Raw genomic sequence first — 16,099 nt, forward strand, 5'->3', positions numbered from 1 at the left:
GGCAAAGGGTAATATAAGTTCATGAAATCTTAAATCAATGTTTTTGGGGGGGATTTCTTTGGATAGTTTTCAGAGTATACTGTATGAAATTGTATTTTTGTTGTTGACAATGCTCTCTCAGAATATGTGCCATAATTGACATTAATAGAGTTCTGGCAAAAAATGAGGATACTTACTTTATTATACTATAGCTATAAGCCCCTTTATTGTGAGGGTTGGCGGATGTGCCATTCCTTATTTTCAAATTATGCCTATAGCAATATTTTCATATGCAGTGTACACAGTCTTGCACTCCTAGAACATTTGTCTGGATTGGTATTTTGACAAAGTTCTGGTATAATAATAAGCCACTTTATTTTGAGGGTTGGGAGACATACAGATAGATGTAGGATCTTAATTTGAGCCAGTTTGCTACAGCAGGAAAATAATCCTGCAGCAACAGGAAATGTGAATTATTAGGTGGATTATAATTAATGGATTTTTTTGTAGGGGTTGATAAACCTTAAATACACTACTGCAAGAAAATAGTGATCAAATTAAGATCTTATTCTTCAGTGATGTTCATTTAAAAGCCATATTTCCATAAATACTGTCCTAAGAGAATCAACTATTCCTTCATGTGTGTTATTGTAACATGTTTCAGTGATTGTTTGATGAGTTTTCAGTCTCTAAGGTTCATGCAACCACCATTAATACAAACATTTAAAACATTTTTTTTTACAATATATTTTATTTATTCCTTCAAAAAAATAAACACTGCATATCTAGATTGTATTGTAGGATAGACAATATCTCGGTTGTTAACATTCATCAGGCAATATACAAATAATTTCAAGACCCCAGGTGGTAGGGATTTTGGCAGAAGCCCTTTATCAACTTCTCCATGCTAGCAGATACCCATAGACTTCCAGTAATTGTGCTAACGCTAGTTAACATGGGCTCACTAAACTACCTCTAACTTCCTTCATACTGGACACGGAGACATAGAAATGGTATCCACAAATTCATCTGACTGGGGAAATAGATTTCCAAAATCCCAAAGCTTCCTATGACAGAAAATGTTACATAGAACATACCATTGGGATATTATAACTGAATGACATTTCTACTTCACAGATATCAAGGTTTATTGGCATTTAGGGGTAACATTTCATTTTGTAGTAGTCCACAATTGAACAGTAAACATTCAACATCAATACATAAAATACACTAACTACTAGTACACTGCGTTTAAATCAATAAACATAAGAAAGCAAAACAGGTAGTTTATTAATTCAGATTTTCAACAATACAAAAGATCAAGATACAATCATGGCTAATTAACTTTCACGTGTTTTAGTGGTGACCTAGCAACCTTTCCTCTTGTTTAGCTCCATCCAGACTACCCCCTAAACTCTGGCCACTCTCAAACTCCAGGTTCATCTTGTTCTGTCTCAGTGTGTCCATCTCAGTATCCACGCGACCAGACCACCCAGAGGAGGAGAGGGTGGCGGGGTTCGCTGCTGAGGTAGTGTGATACCTGCGCCCCTTGGAGCCGCCACATCTCACTCTTGTGTAAAGCAGATAGAAAACCTCAATCACATTCAGAGCCAGAGACACACAGGCCACCACCAGCATGAAGATGATGAATATGGTCTTCTCTGTGGGACGAGACATGTAGCATTCTACAGTAAAGGGACAGGGAGATTTGGAGCAAGGGAACATGGGGACCATGACAAACCCATACAGGTAGTACTGGCCAACAATAAAAGCGATCTCTAGAATGATCTTAAAGAATAGCTGGGTCATGTAACTGCCCAACAAATCTCCTCTAATTCTGACCTTCCCTGCTTCATCTGTGTATTTGGGCTTCTTCAACATGCCATTATCTTCTTGGCTGTGCAGTATGACTCTTAGCTTGTTCTCCTGGCTGATGACATGCATGGCATGGCCCAGGTACAGAAGAGTTGGAGTGGAGATGAAGATGATCTGCATTACCCAGAAACGGATGTGTGATATGGGGAAGATCCAGTCGTAGCAGACATTTTCACAACCAGGTTGTTGCGTATTGCATAAGAAACCAGATTGTTCATCGCCCCACACGCTCTCCGCTCCAGCACCCAGAACCATGATCCTGAACAGGAACAGGACACTCATCCATATCTTTCCAATGACCGTTGAGTGGGACTGCACCTTGTCCAGTAACGTGGAAAGAAAACTCCAGTCTCCCATGTTTGCTGATGTTCAATGGCTTTCTAAAGAAGAGAAAAAAATAACCAGTTAATTAATTTGACAGTAGAAGGCCCATCTTATCAATAAGTCAGGTTGTCAAACATTTTCCACTTCTCTTTTTACCCTTAATCATTCATTTGATTTTTGGGGCACGCACACAACGGCATCTAGACCAAGTTCCTAAAACTGATATCCCTCTATCATCAAGACAATATTTATATATTGTATGTAATAACCCTTCTATATTGAAAGACAACCCTCGTTCAAAAACAAACTTAAAATGTAAGCAGTTGGTCACATAATGAAGAGCAACAAAAAGCACATGACAGGCTAGATTATAGTTCATGTCTAGTATGTATTGATTATGAGGAAAAGTTGATGTATGCCTTATTTACTATTAATAATATGTTCATATTTTATGATATTGCATGGTAATCAGTACACCCCAAACACCTTACGTACTGAACAATCTACTCTTATAATGACTTCAATAAAAATTCATTAGATCTAAAAGAATTACAGAACAAACTACTACTAAATGACTCAAAGGATAGGAAAATGTGAAACGAGGAGAAAAAAGGTGCCTCCTACCTGGTCCTGACTCTATGGCGAATATACCTCTAAGACCAACTGATCGCTAACATGAGTTGAACCTTGAGTTTTGGAGGATGGTGGTAAGGATTGCGTCAGGTTCCCTGTCACGTTGTCATAATCATCAAATTCAATTTTAAAAGTTAACCTGTACAGGACTGACAGGAAGGGCCATATATAATGACTGACAGAATGATACATACCCACAACAATAAGAAGCATGCACTCAACAGACTTAACAGGAACACATCTAAATAAATAATTTTGTCTTGTAATGAATTGATAACACAGAGCCCAGAGTTGTTCCTAAAATAGGCATCATGGTGTCCGAAACATTCAAACCAAACACAATACCAGCCAGAATAATTTCCTTATAAAATAATCATTTATTAAATCAAGATTATAGTGTTATATGAATGACATCTACTTATACATGCAATGTCACAACCAATAATACAAATCTCCAAGAAATATTTAGAAAATTAAGAAATGCATCTAATAATAAAGGAACATATTTATATTAGACAATATTTGTCTGTGGTACAAGCTCAAACATGAATCCTTTATCACATAAAAACATGATGAATATGTTATTTAATGTTTAGGAGAAATATGTATGGCTGTAGACTGGCATGCGAATCATTGAGTCAACATACGAGCAGGTTTTGTGAAAAAGAATGTGTACAAAAGCTGACACCTTAGATGTGGACTTCCCCCATGTTAGCAGTGTTTTCCTCAGAAGCCACACTTTTCGCCACCCCACTGCCCAGCTTCCTCCCCTGCAGCTCCAACTCCAGATTGACCCAGTTCTGGATCATCTGGTCTTTGTTCTCAAAGGCCTTCCTCTCCAGGACAGGGGTGACCGGGGTCACCGTGTATTCCTGCCTTCTGTCCAGACACTCTTTGACCGATTTGACAAACAGGTAAAAGAGCTCAATGAGGTTGAGGAGTAGAGACACACAGGCTACCACCAGCATAAACCAGATGAAGACAGTTTTCTCTGTGGGTCTGGACAGGAAGCAGTCCACCTTGTGAGGGCAGGGGAAGCGAACGCAGATAAAGCGGGCCTGGAGGGTGAAGCCATACAGGTAGTACTGTCCCACGATGAACCCCACCTCTAGAAGGATCTTCACCAGTACGTGCAGCACGTAACTGCGTAACAGACGGCCACGCAGGTTAATCTTTCCATTGTCGTTGCTGTACTTGGGGACTTTGTAGCCTTTCTTCAGGAAGTCATTGGCCTGCTCATCCTGTGCTTGCTTCTTCATCTTCTCCCTGACTTTCTTCTCTACGTGGATGATGTGGAGGACATGGCCCAGGTACACCAGGGTTGGGGTGGAAACGGAGATGATCTGAAGCACCCAGAAACGGACGTGTGAGATGGGGAAAGCGTGGTCATAACAGACGTTCTCACATCCCGGCTGGTCTGTGTTACAGACGAAGTCTGACTGCTCGTCCCCCCACACCTTCTCTGCCCCGGCCCCAAGGACCAGGATCCTGAAGACAAACAGGACAGTTAGCCAGATCTTCCCTATGACTGTGGAGTGGGACTGCACTTTGTCCAGCAGCCGGCCCAGCAAGTCCCATTCACCCATTTCGATCAGTTAGACAGTTTGCTGTGGGAAAACATATAATTGATTTATCACATGTTGGATTACTGTTACGACTACAACTGTAAAATGTATTTAATGTTTTAAGCAATGTTTTAGAGAATGAATTGATCTCATAACAGCATGAATTAAACTGTACTAATTCAAATGTACCAATGAGTCGTCAATCAAGGACCTTCTTTATCGGTTAGTTTGAACCATTGAGTACATTGATAAGTGAAGACCCATGAGGCCCAGATATCAGGAGCCATTACAATAACAGACCTTTCCAATCTGGTGAGAACCAAGGACCTGACCTTGTTAAACCCCCAAACATTGATTGCTTTATTCAGAAGGCACAAGAAGACATTACAATTATTTCCTGCCTTTCCATTACAGTTTCCTGTGCCACAATTTAATTCAGGGTCATTTATTGAACGCATACTCAAAATTGAATCTTTGCCTATCAACGTTTTCTGAGGAAAAACCTCTCACTGCAGATAGTTTTTCATCAAAGATGTACGCGTAGTCTAAGTATTGTTAAACAGGTATGTTCACATGTTATAAATAATATAATTATAGGCTATGTTATTACTTTTTAGTCATGGTCAGCAAATCTCATGCACCCTTACAAAATATCCCTTTAATGTAAATTTCAATTGATTAACCTCACTGTCTATGCATTATGACTGTCTAGTATAGTATTACCAACAACTAATCAGAGGCAATGCACTTAACTATTTTAAGAGGTTGCATTTTCGTAATAAAAGAAGAGACCATTACATCTCACTTTCTAATGTCATGAATGCAATTTGCACAAACCTGGTATTTGATTATGTAATTATCATAAGTGAATTGCTTGCTTTTTCAACTTACCAACGGACAAGACTTGAAGAAAGTTTGGAGCGCTCAGTCTCTCAGGAGGCTGATGTCAGAGTGAAGCCGAGAATCTTCTCAACCTTCCCCTTTTATGGAGGCACCATCCAAACCACAACAAAGACTACATATCCCACCTCTTAGTCATGACACCATTCAATGACCTGTGGTAGTGTTGTTGCCCAAGGTGAAACCATAAAATGATCATTTAGGTTCATATGATATCTACTGTATGGCTATACCAAACAGAGGCAGGGTATGCCAATATCCAAGAAATTAAGCTTAAAAAACAAAAGTGAGACACTGCCAACCTGCAACAAGATTGAATTGACTACAGATCAAATATTGATATTCATACACAATATGCATTTTATGTGTCTAATAATTAGACATTTTGCCATTTCTTTGTCAGTTGTTACTTTCCAATTGTTCCATCAATTGTTTTGTTTTTAACAGCAGACTTTGCTTCACATGTCCTTGTGAGGATTACAGACAATGACTGACCACATCTTTTCTAAAGAATATTCTATATGTCAAGATGGTTGGTCTTTCTAAATATAAATGATTTACAAAACTATCTTGTCTTTGTTGTTAAAAACATAGATATTTTATGTTCAAAAAAGAAACCCTAATCAAGTACATCAACAAATAGTTATCTAGTAAGGATCATCTTTATTGAGATACATTTTTTATTATGCTGTGCATAACATATGCATATTCACCAAGTATAGACTACAAGAAAAGTCATTCACAAGCACACAAGTTGTTTCTGCAATCATATCACCAATAATTATAATCACAGCACATCACTAAATAAAAAATAACCCATTTCAAAATCTATTCTCAAGTATACTGTCCGTTGTTTCAAAACAACTCTTTACATAGGAATGCCAGTTAAACACCTCAATGATCACAGTTGGTCAAATAAACCTCAAATCACTGCAAAAAATATCTCCATCACCTCCCATATCTGTAAATTTCACAGACGTTATCAACATAATTTGGGCACTACACTCCTGGAGATTCTTTAGTATTATTATAAACTATGAATAAATATCATTTTTTATGCAATTCAAGATACAATCATTACACACACTAATTCACTCACTAGTGTAATATCATCTGTATGATGACAGTATGACTACCAGCTAGGCATAACTTTGTTGTCATGAGTTCAGTGGCTGGAGTTCCGTTTCTGGAGACCTTTCAGCATGAGCTTGTGAGCATACGTGACCCCAAGACCCAAATCCATTCTGGCATTGACTGCACAAGTCGAAACTGGAAAAGATAACACCAACAAGAGAGTCATGGTTAGTCTATAGTTTAAAATGGACTATGGCTACTAAATATCTATCCCTCAACTCTACCAAGACCCATTTTAATCAGCACTGATCTGTGTACCTGCAGTGTATGGGCCCAATAGCCTGTGGTCCTGTGTGAGATGCCCAGAGTGGAGATGGCATGACGGGCATACACATCTGACTGCGGTATTAGCCACCCGCCTGCTGATGAGCCATGGGGCGCCACTTGGAAAGGTACCAGACTTTGCACAAAGATTCCCTGACGACCATATTCATGGTGCAGAGCACGGGAAAAGTTGTCAAGGTAAGCCTGAGAAAAAAAAGAGAAGAATCACAGCCATTTCAGTACAACAAAACAGTAGGCTGATAAGACCACAACACATTTAAAAACATGAACGTCATTAGGGTCACACACATACACACACGCACACGCACACACACACACACACACACACACACACACACACACCTAATAGGGTGTATGTGTGTGCGTAGAATCTGACCGTAGACGCAGAGAGAGCAGCTTTGCTTGGAGAGGGTCTATAACATGCCCCAGAAGAGATGTTCACTACTGCTCCACGTCTCCTCTCTACCATGCCAGGTAGAACCAGGCGCGTCATCAGTGTGGTGGCAGCAATATTTCTGTTGATTACGTCCCATAACAGGTCTTCAGACAGGCCAGTAAAGTTTGGCGAGTTGCGAAGGGAGTCATCCACACAGTTAACTAGAAAGCCTATATCTTTGTCCCGCAAGGCGTCTTTGACAGGCTTGCAAGCTGCGTGGCCCTGACTGAAGTCTGCCACAAGCACCATTGTATCCACTCTGTGAGTCTCAGATATGGCCTTGGCTGTGTCACTGACACTGGCGCCCTCTTGGCTTATCAGGATGATGCAGATGCCCTGCCTGGCAAGCTCCTCTGCATAGGCTTTCCCTATGGCCTCTGAAGCACCTGCAATACATGGGCAGGGAATACATGATGAGAACCACAACATAAAAACCCTTTATGTGAACTATGGAATTATTCGCCGTCTATTCTATTGCATTTACCTTACCATAAATGACAGCCCATTCACCAAAACGTTGGCCAAGGCGCGTGCTTGGCATCAGTCGAGGAAGGAAATGCAACCTGACAAAGCTGTAGCAGTCCCGCACGAGGATGACAGCTTTGCTGGCTGTATACAGAGCACCCACAACGGCTAGGGTTTCCACACATGAATTGCATGACCGAGCAATTTCTCTGTACAAAAGCTCAAAACTGTCAACAGCAGCCATAGCAGTCACGGGTTGGTATTTAGCTAGCTAAACAAAACAAAAAACTATAAACAATGGTTTCCAATCCTAGCCAATCTGTACTACTTATGTACTTCAATAAGCTAGCTAACGCTTTTCTGATTATATATTTTACTTGATACTTAGTTAAATTTTGTATCGTATTATGCCATCTAGATAAATAGCAGTTCTGACAGGTGCAATCTTGAGCTAGTTTGGCTTTTGATAGATGCTCCTTTCCCGGAAGTGATTGTAAACATGGGGACCATGTGACACCTAACACAGGGACGGGATTTAAAGGCACAGTAACAAGCATAACGTCAGAAAACCTTTTACAAGTAGTAGCTGTAATTTATTGCATATCATCATTGTCAATATTAACTTTATAAATATTCAAACATCCTTAAACATCCTCCACCATTGGTGTTTGTTTGCAACCCTTTTCTCAGCATCATCTTTGCCTGTGACCTTCATCTGCTTTGAATATCCCACAATGCACGAGTGTGAGCTAGCTACCCGTTTCCATAGAGACAGTGGTCGAGCCAAGCCGCAGCAGGTTCGAAATGTTTACAAACTATTCAACTAGCTAACGTTAGCTAGCTATATTGACTAAATAAGCTGTACCATATGTAGCTAGTAAGTCTTACACCGTTTATTACAATGTGATACATTTTAAATGATTTGGGGAAATGTTGAACGAAGTTAGGTCATGCAAAGGACTTTATCTAATTTCCTTCATTGCTAGCAAGCTAACGTTAGCAACCGTCGTTAGCAAACTATGTTAGCGCCGTAATTGCAGAAATGTCAACAAACACAACATTAACTAGCCACATAGCAAGACAATGCGTGTACAGGTTTTTAATACAATTACATCGCTTGTCTAACTAGCTAGTTATCGCATTGGAGAAGCACTGTAGTAGCTAGCTAGATAACTAGGTTGACACATTCTAATCTGAATTCTGCAGATACTGTATTTCTGCAGAGAAGAGTGAATCCACATCAAGACCATGTCTCAGTTCTCAGCTGAGGCTGAGGCTGAACTTCAGTCTCTGTTGAGGCAACTTCTAAAAAGCATCAAAGACAGAATCTCTGGTGCACCATCCATTGAATGTGCAGAGGAAATCTTGCTTCATCTGGAGGAGACAGACAAGAACTTCCATAAGTATTCAGAAATGAATTGCTTTCTCGATTGTTACAATCACATCTATAGTAATTTGTATCCATTTTCATATAATTCTTGTTTATTATTGGTCTCTTTTTTAGTTATGAATTTGTTAAGTACCTGCGGCAGTATGTGGAAAGCTCTCTGGGAGCAGTCATCGAGGAGGAGACAGAGAGCTGTGCCCGAGGAGAGGGATATGCTGTTGGGTCTGTTCAGGACACCTTGGTCCATGCTGTTACAAGGAAGACTAGAGAATCTGGAGAGTATGTATGGTGTCTCTCCAGTGTCCATAAAGCATTCCCAGTGAAGACGAGATGACTAACATGACTCGCCACTTATTTCACAGAATATTCCACTGCTTACAGGGGGGAGTCTGTATGTGCTTGTATGCTTCACAATTAATACAATCTTGAAGCAGGAGTGTAGACTAGATCTGGCATTGCATTCACCCATCACATTTACTTTCTCATTTGTAGATACAAGCAAATGATGCAGACATTGAAGAACACGATGATGGTAGTCGTTGAATCATTGATTAATAAATTTGAAGAGGACCAACTGAGAAAGGAGGAGATGCACAGGGAGAGCCAACATCAGCAGTCAAACAGCCATTACACAGACAACTGCTCCGACAGTGATTCATCCTTCAATCAGGTAATAGCATGTACAATAAATAGCCTACAAGTCACTCTTGATGCCCTAATTGAATTTGGTCTGCAACTCCGTAGTCTGCTACTCAGCATTGCTATATAAACGCATGATGTGTTTTCGTTTTTGCTGGCAGAGTTCATATTGATTTATAGGGGGATTAATCTAGGCCGGGACAAAGTGAGGATCCACCCAACAATCCACTGAATGGCTTTTTATACACTATCAGAGCAGTATCATTATACCTTATTAACATATTTATTTTGGTTTGGATAAGTAATACTATTAAACGTGCAAATCATTACGTTATAGGCCACATTTGTTTGTGTTGCCTTTGAGTTGCGTTGGTAATCAGTGTAATTTATGCTGTCTAATTATAGCTTACCCAGCTCAAAAAAAAGGGAATGTACAGTAATTACACATTAACTACAGTTGCAAATGCTTCCATGTTTCCATACAGAGTTATGCATTTATCAAACAAGAACAGCTGCAGGTTCTTGCTGAAAAGCTTGACCCTAGTAAGCCTAAAGAGGTAAAAGGATTTCAATATGATTTCTATCCTGTATAATTTGCTAGGTTATTACTAGCGGCAGAGATTTAATTGATTGGAGCCAATGTTGTGTGGTCCCTGAGAATGAAAGTGATGTGTTTTGCAGGTGCGCTGGGAGGCCCTGCAGGCTCTGTGCTGTGCCCCGCCCTCGGATGTGCTAAGCTGTGAGAGTTGGAGTGGCCTGCGCAGGAACCTCTCTGCTGCCTTGGCTGACCCAGACCCTGACCTCAGTGTAAGTCACTGAATAATGCTCACAGAAAAGTTGGCTCCTATGATAACATGTTCTCAGAGAGATGCCTGTCTTATGACATTTTGAAAATCATATTAAAGAGCCAACAAAGAAGAATGAATACTGTCATCCTTGTTTTGCTTATACAAGGAAAAGAGCTGGCCAGCTTAGTTTGGCAACTGATGATTTCTAATATATTAACTCAAAGTAAAGTAAGCCATCTTCACATATAGTTGCACATTGTCGGTATACTTAGAGTAGACATTTGAAACCTCAGATGAATACAAGGTCCTTAAATAGAAAAGGATACTCTGATATGGGAATTCACCCCCTAGGGAACTTGTGGTCAACTTTAGTTGTTTTCAGTCTGATGAACATTTGTCACAGTGAAATTGCAACAATTCACATCTGTATGAGTCCTATTTCCCAAAGGTTGTCTGTTTCTCTCCTCAGATTTCTCAGTATTATTTTGTTTACTCTCTACTCAGGATAAGGTCCTGCGCTTTTTTGCAAAAACATTCTCCTGTTCGCCACTGAATGTAACAAGGGAGATCTACACCAGTTTAGGTAATTCATTTGTTTTTCCCATATATGTTTCTGAAATGTATAGTAAAAAAATCAAAGTCTGATGTGGATAATGCATATTTTGCCTTCTGATAAATAGCTAAAAGTCTGGAGTCTGACTTCCTGTACCATAAACTGAGCCTCCCTACTGGATCAGCGGGGATTGATGTAAACAGACAGGACATTACCCGTCTCCTAAAACAAGTATGCACCCTCTCTAATGGGATACTTTCATGGCAGTTATACCTATATGAAAATGATGTCATTATTATACTTTTTTTTTGTTTTTTTGTCAGATGCGGTTAATGAATGATTTTCAGAAGGAAGTAACAACCTTTTGGATTCGGCACCCAGAGAAGTGAGATGTTTGTTCTATTTTATTAAGTGATCCAAATTAATAGTTTAATCTAGAATTAGATTTAGTATCTTATTTCTGTCACTAGGTACATGGAGGAGATAATAGAGAGTACTTTCTCTCTCCTGTCCTTCTTCCCTGAACATGGGTTAGAGACACAAGGGTCAGAGAAAGCCTTGAAGCCCATGCACCTCATTGCTTTACTGGATATCAAAGCCACCTGGTTTAAGAAGTGGATGGTGAGCACAATATTAACCTTCTCTAAACACCACAAAAAAACAATCCTCCCCATAAGTAGTCAAACCAATTGTCAGTACTGAGTGAATATGATGTCAATCCTGTCTCTTCCAGCATGGTTACTACAGCAGGACCGTGGTCTTTAGGCTCCTGGAGAGGAAGTACAAGTCTCTGGTGAGTGAGTGATGACTCATCTTTATGGTTCTGTGACAGTGAGGGTAGTGGATTGATGACGAGCTGATGATTGTCTCTGATTGTCCTCCTTCGTGATGATACGTTTGTTTCCAGTTTTATTAAGATTAAATTTTAGATTGCCTTTATAGCTATTAAAACCTTGCCATACATTTCAGTTTTGTCTTGCAGTATACAGTTGTTGGATGTTGAAGACATTAAACTTTCTATATATCTAGTTATATTTTATTCGCAGGTAGAGTGCTGGAAAATGTATTACCATCAAACAAATGATTTACTTTACAGGTCTTCAGTTGTATTTTTTCAGTGTTTTCAACATTCCTTTGATGATTGTAATGAGCGTTGTTCTATCCCAGATTGTGGCAGCTCTTCAGCAGTGCATTCATTATTATGACTCCTGTGACCCAGTCAGAGATGAGACGGCTGAGGTCATCCACTCTATGGAGCACCAGCACATCGGTAAATTGAACTTTCATCTACACTGGTATTTCTCCATTCTATTCAAATGATATTGTAACCAAGATCTACTGTAGCACAACACCAATAATCAACATGCAGACCTATTTTGTATTTGGTTGTTGGAGAACATTTCTAATTATTACACAGGACATTTTAATCAGTAGAGGCTAATAGCTTTTTCTGTGGCTTTTCACCTGCTGTGTCACGATCGTCTTCGTGAGAGAGAGTGGACCAAGGCGCAGCGTGTGCAAAATACATCTTCTTTATTTTGGAAGAGCGAAAAAACATGCAACGAACACTATTACAAAAACGAAAACAAAACAACAAACAATCGTGAAGCTAAATACGTAAGTGCAACCACAAGCTACAAACGTACAACATAGACAACTACCCACAAAAGCCTACTGCCTATGGCTGCCTTAAATATGGCTCCCAATCAGAGACAATGAATGACAGCTGTCTCTGATTGAGAACCAATCTAGGCAGCCATAGACATAACTAGACAACTCCACTCTACTCTGCCCCATAAACATACAACACCCCTAGACACTACAAAACAATATACATTCCCCTTGTCACACCCTGACCTAACTAAAAAACATAAAGAAAACAAAGAATACTAAGGCCAGGGCGTGACATGCTGTACATCCCTTGAGAACTCAATGCAGGCGCCAGGCCCTCCCTCCCAGCTCGCCTCCACCTCTCCCTATTCACCTGGTTCACACGCCTCCTTATCCCACTGAGTGTGGGGTGTTTAGATGCTGAATAAGTCAAGTCTTTTTGAGGCGGCCCGTATCTGCAGTTATCAGACACTCGGTGGTTTGTTTTCCTCTGTCTGTGGTCTTACAGTCTGTCCTCCTCTCCAGGCCCGATGGCTCTGCTGCTATCTATCTATCGCCAGGGCCGAGGAGGGCTCCCATGCTTTGAAAGAGATTACCACTGTGTATACTGTGTAGTCTGGGGAAGAGCAGAGGAGCTGCATAATGAAATACTGTTAGGGATGGTGGGGTTGGAGGAAATCACTGACTGGCCAAGCTCAGGGAGTAGAATAGCAAAATGTCTATAATATCAGCCAGAGTATATTCAAGTCTGGTCTTTTGAGTCTTGAGAAGCCCAGATTATGTATGGCCATGTAATATGTATTCATAATTTGGTCCATGATACAAATAATGACTTGTGTGAACTAGAGCTCACATGTAATGATTATGCAGTGAGTCAGGAAGCAGGTGCAGAAAGAGAGTTTAATAATAAGACAAGGCAGATGAACAAAACAGGAGTAGTGTACTGAACGTGAAAACAAACCAATTCTGCCTGATGACTGAGGCTACTGAGAGCTAAATAAAGGGAAGGTAATCAAGTTGATGATGAAGTCCAGGTGTGGGTAATGATGGGGAGCAAGTGGGGGTAATGATCGGGAGCAGGTGTGGGTAATGATGGGGAGCAGGTGTGTGTAATGATGGGGGGTAGGTGTGTGTAATGATGAGGAGCAGGTGTGGGTAATGATGGGGAGCAGGTGTGGGTAATGATGGGGAGCAGGTGTGGGTAATGATGGGGAATGGGTGTGTGTAATGATGGGGAGCAGGTGTGGGTAATGATGGGGTGCAGGTGTGGGTAGTGATGGGGAGCAGGTGTGGGTAATGATGGGGTGCAGGTGTGGGTAATGATGGGGAGCAGGTGTGGGTAATGATGGGGAGCGGGTGTGGGTAAGGATGGGGAACGGGTGTGGGTAAGGATGGGGAGCGGGTGTGGGTAAGGATGGGGAGCGGGTGTGTAATGATGGGGAGCGGGTGTGGGTAATATTGGGGAGCGGGTGTGGGTAATGATGGGGAGCGGGTGTGAGTAATGATGGCGAGCGGGTGTGGGTAATATTGGGGAGCGGGTGTGGGTAATGATGGGGAGCGCGTGTGGGTAATGATGGGGAGCGGGTGTGGGTAATGATGGTTGCCAGGACCGGTGGTTAGTAGACCGGCGACGTCAAGCCCTGGAGATGGGGAGCGGGTGTAGGCGTGACATCACCATGATTGTGCTAAACAACTAATTGTAAGCTATGTAGGAGGTAATTAGGTAAGGGAGACTGGGGTTATGGAAGTGCAGAAATGATTTAGGCATCCCTTAGGCTTTTTGAAAAAAACTTTTCCTAAGCCTGTATTCTAATTCAGACTAGCTTCTCTCCCTTCTCTCCCAATGCTATATCCACTGAGACCTAAGAATGGCCCATTATTTCTTTCCCATACGCTGTTTCTCCTGAATACCGTACCTTTGATATTTCCTACAACCTCATGTATAGTATGGAAGGCCTAATAAAAAAGATGCGTAATGTCTCTATCCCTTATAGTTCTCCTTAAAACAGAGCGTGCCTCGTGTTGTCTTCTGTGGGGCAGCTCTGCCTTAGAGTGAGGCTGCGTTCTTGACCTTGCATTGGATGAACACAGATAAACTGATCCCGTTGTCAGTGATTGTGCAAAAGGCTTTTTTTGTCCCTTGTTTGAACCTGTATTATCAGCACTGCCCGTAGTGTTTTATTGTTTCAGCATATGCTAAAAGGTAGGTTGGTGAAGAAATTGTATTTTGTTTCATATGAAATTACATCAGCATGCTATTTGTTACATGTCGTGAATGGAGTTTCAGCTGAATAAATGTTATAGGAGTTTAGACAGCATGTTATCTCTTTTGTTCCCACTGTTGAAGCATAATCTTGTTTCTGTCCAGGCACTGCTCAAAGGACTCTCTACACTACCAAGGAGCTGGAATATATGTATTTCGTTCACTCATTATGTGTGCTTGGAAGGCTTCTCATGTACACTAATGGGAGAAAGCTCTTTCCCATCACAGTGTGGAAACGCAAAGGTATGAACAGAAATGAATACTTTTTTAAATGGAAAAAACATAGTTTGACAGTTATTTCACAGAAGATATGTAGACCCCATCCTGGAGGAAGAGCTGTTGCATTTCTCTAGGTTGCCACCCTAACTGTCTGATACATGTGTAATTTTCTTACAGATCCAGTCAGTCTGACAGACTTGGTTGTCATTCTGATTAGCATCATGTACCAACACCCCAAGCCTCCTCACAGTGACTCATCACATGCAGGTGTGGTTCACGTTGCCTCTCCCATCCCTTGACTCACTATCAAGCCTTCTTTTACACATGCTTCCCACCCTCTCATTAAGATGATGAATTAACTATGCAAGAAGGTGCAACAACAGATGAGTTGTTCCACGAAATGAGTGCCTTTTGCATCCCTTTGATATTTTAAGTAGAAATATTGCATTTAAAAGCAAGTTATATTAATGGAAGTGCACTTTAATATAGACCACATGGAGAATTCAATACATCAGATTTTTATAATGACTGAAGTCTTGTTAAAGTCCCAAAATGGAGCATTTTGATATGTCCCTCGGTGCACCCTTTTTGACATCTAGGAAGATTTTTTTTCACCTTCGTTGGCCCTAGTTCTTTTGTTGCTTTGACAAAGTCATTTCTGAATAGTATTATTTATTTTGTCGTTCACGTCTGTCTGTCCCTCATTTTAACCTTTCTCGCCCAGGGGTTCCGCTAGCGGAACACCCACAACATTCCGCTGAAAAGGCAGCGCGCGAAATTCATTTTTTTTTGTAGAAATATTTAACTTTCACACATTAACAAGTCCAATACAGCAAATGAAAGATAAACATCTTGTGAATCCAGCCAACGTGTCCGATTTTTAAAAATGTTTTACAGCGAAAACACAACATATATTTATGTTATCTCACCACCAAATCCAAAAAAGCACAGACATTTTTTCACAGCAAATATAGCTTTCACAAAACCCACAAATAGAGATAAAATTAATCACTAACCTTTGAACATCTTCATCAGATGAGTCA

General features: G+C 40.6%; 4 protein-coding genes across 4 annotated transcripts in view; 1 reads left to right on the forward strand and 3 right to left on the reverse strand.

Moving 5' to 3' along the window:
• Nucleotides 1-703: 703 nt before the first annotated feature.
• LOC120019706 (gap junction Cx32.2 protein-like) lies at nt 704-2,907 on the reverse strand. The gene is made up of 2 exons (XM_038963108.1): nt 2,803-2,907; nt 704-2,234 (listed from the first exon to the last, which is right to left on the reverse strand). The coding sequence occupies exon 2, from the start codon at nt 2,209-2,211 to the stop codon at nt 1,336-1,338; it is 876 nt and encodes a 291-aa protein (XP_038819036.1). The 5' UTR covers nt 2,212-2,234; nt 2,803-2,907; the 3' UTR covers nt 704-1,335.
• A 590-nt stretch (nt 2,908-3,497) lies between these two features.
• LOC120019522 (gap junction Cx32.7 protein-like) lies at nt 3,498-4,397 on the reverse strand. The gene has a single exon (XM_038962817.1). The coding sequence runs from the start codon at nt 4,395-4,397 to the stop codon at nt 3,501-3,503; it is 897 nt and encodes a 298-aa protein (XP_038818745.1). The 3' UTR covers nt 3,498-3,500.
• A 1,528-nt stretch (nt 4,398-5,925) lies between these two features.
• On the reverse strand, nt 5,926-8,075 carry LOC120019435 (inactive hydroxysteroid dehydrogenase-like protein 1). Its single transcript, XM_038962724.1, has 4 exons — nt 7,621-8,075; nt 7,072-7,517; nt 6,669-6,878; nt 5,926-6,545 (listed from the first exon to the last, which is right to left on the reverse strand). The coding sequence occupies exons 1-4, from the start codon at nt 7,838-7,840 to the stop codon at nt 6,474-6,476; spliced, it is 948 nt and encodes a 315-aa protein (XP_038818652.1). The 5' UTR covers nt 7,841-8,075; the 3' UTR covers nt 5,926-6,473.
• Nucleotides 8,076-8,368: 293 nt separating this feature from the next.
• Nucleotides 8,369-16,099, forward strand: part of LOC120019707 (protein broad-minded-like) — a 40,569-nt gene continuing 32,838 nt past the window's right edge. Inside the window, exons 1-14 of the mRNA XM_038963109.1 lie at nt 8,369-8,393; nt 8,803-8,999; nt 9,101-9,262; nt 9,476-9,653; nt 10,108-10,179; nt 10,304-10,429; nt 10,915-10,993; nt 11,091-11,194; nt 11,287-11,348; nt 11,434-11,584; nt 11,697-11,756; nt 12,131-12,233; nt 14,943-15,080; nt 15,234-15,323. Coding sequence (XP_038819037.1) covers nt 8,845-8,999; nt 9,101-9,262; nt 9,476-9,653; nt 10,108-10,179; nt 10,304-10,429; nt 10,915-10,993; nt 11,091-11,194; nt 11,287-11,348; nt 11,434-11,584; nt 11,697-11,756; nt 12,131-12,233; nt 14,943-15,080; nt 15,234-15,323 — 1,480 coding nt within the window. The 5' untranslated portion in view covers nt 8,369-8,393; nt 8,803-8,844. The remainder of the gene's footprint in view (nt 8,394-8,802; nt 9,000-9,100; nt 9,263-9,475; nt 9,654-10,107; nt 10,180-10,303; nt 10,430-10,914; nt 10,994-11,090; nt 11,195-11,286; nt 11,349-11,433; nt 11,585-11,696; nt 11,757-12,130; nt 12,234-14,942; nt 15,081-15,233; nt 15,324-16,099) is intronic.

Source organism: Salvelinus namaycush, chromosome 24 (assembly GCF_016432855.1).
Source record: "Salvelinus namaycush isolate Seneca chromosome 24, SaNama_1.0, whole genome shotgun sequence".
Taxonomy (NCBI): domain Eukaryota; kingdom Metazoa; phylum Chordata; class Actinopteri; order Salmoniformes; family Salmonidae; genus Salvelinus; species Salvelinus namaycush.